Source organism: Octodon degus, unplaced genomic scaffold (genome assembly GCF_000260255.1).
Source record: "Octodon degus isolate 3935 unplaced genomic scaffold, OctDeg1.0 scaffold00067, whole genome shotgun sequence".
Taxonomy (NCBI): Eukaryota; Metazoa; Chordata; class Mammalia; order Rodentia; family Octodontidae; genus Octodon; species Octodon degus.
The window spans coordinates 11,816,659-11,817,671 of record NW_004524643.1 but is presented as its reverse complement, the minus strand read 5'-3'; the positions used below and the strand labels follow the sequence as shown (position 1 = coordinate 11,817,671).

The window sequence follows — 1,013 nt, the reverse complement described above, 5'->3', positions numbered from 1 at the left end:
TATTCCACTGAGCCATCTCCCCAGCCCTTTAAATAGCATTTTCTTTCTTTTTTTTTTTTTTGGCAGAATTGGGGATTGAGAGCCTGAGAGATGGCTCAGTAGAATAAGCGCTTGGCTGGCAAGTGCAAGGTCCTGTGTTCAAACCCCGGTTCCACAAAAACAAACAAACAAACAAAAAAAGAATTGGGGATTGAACTCAGGCCCTTGTGCTTGCCAGGCAGATGCTTATTCTATGGAGTCATCTCCCTGGCCCCTTTATTACATCTTTTAAAAGTGAGGTTAAGCTGGGCATAATGGTGCCTTCCTGTAATTCCAGGACTCTGGGCAGCTAAAGCAGGACAATCATAGGTTTGAGCCCAACCTGGACAATGTAGAGACTTAGAGAGACCATGTTGCAAAATACAAAAAGATAAAGATGAGGGTTGTAGCTCAGTATACAGGCCCTGGGTTCAATTCCCAGTACTACCAGAAGAAAAAAAAAATGAATTTCAGTTTTTTTTCCTGGTGCCGGGGACAGAATCCAGGCCCTTGTACACGCCAGGTAAATGCTGTACAATGGACCTATCTCCCAGCCCTGGAGTGGAATTTTTATCACAAGATTTTGGAGAAACTAAGAAGTCTTTAATTTATTTCTTCCTGTGACTCGAGGGCATTGAATAAGGGCAGACACTTTATTTTTTTTGCAGGTGAAACATTCACTACAAGGGCATTTTTTTTTTAACACGGGTATTGAGAAAGTATAATTTTTTTTTGTGACTAAATTAAAATTGTGCTGTGTTTTAAAATTATGCTTGACAGATGTGTTTGCTTCCTAGATCTGAACCTCAGTATGATCACACAGGGGGATCCCACCTCTCTTTGCCTTTCCCCAAACTCTTGCATCTTAGGTAAGTTTGTTTCTGTTTTTTTAATGGTGCTAGGGATAAACCCAGGGCCTCGTGCATGCTAATCCAGCACTGTATCCCTGAGTAACACCCAAGTCAGTTGTGTGTGTGTGTGTGTGTGTGTGTGTG

General features: G+C 41.9%; 1 protein-coding gene across 1 annotated transcript in view; it reads left to right on the top strand.

The window, feature by feature from the left end:
- Hps5 (HPS5, biogenesis of lysosomal organelles complex 2 subunit 2) overlaps nucleotides 1–1,013 on the top strand; it is a 43,351-nt gene that overhangs the window by 11,329 nt on the left and 31,009 nt on the right. The window contains exons 8-9 of the mRNA XM_023719333.1: nucleotides 816–887; nucleotides 981–1,000. Coding sequence (XP_023575101.1) covers nucleotides 816–887; nucleotides 981–1,000 — 92 coding nt within the window. The remainder of the gene's footprint in view (nucleotides 1–815; nucleotides 888–980; nucleotides 1,001–1,013) is intronic.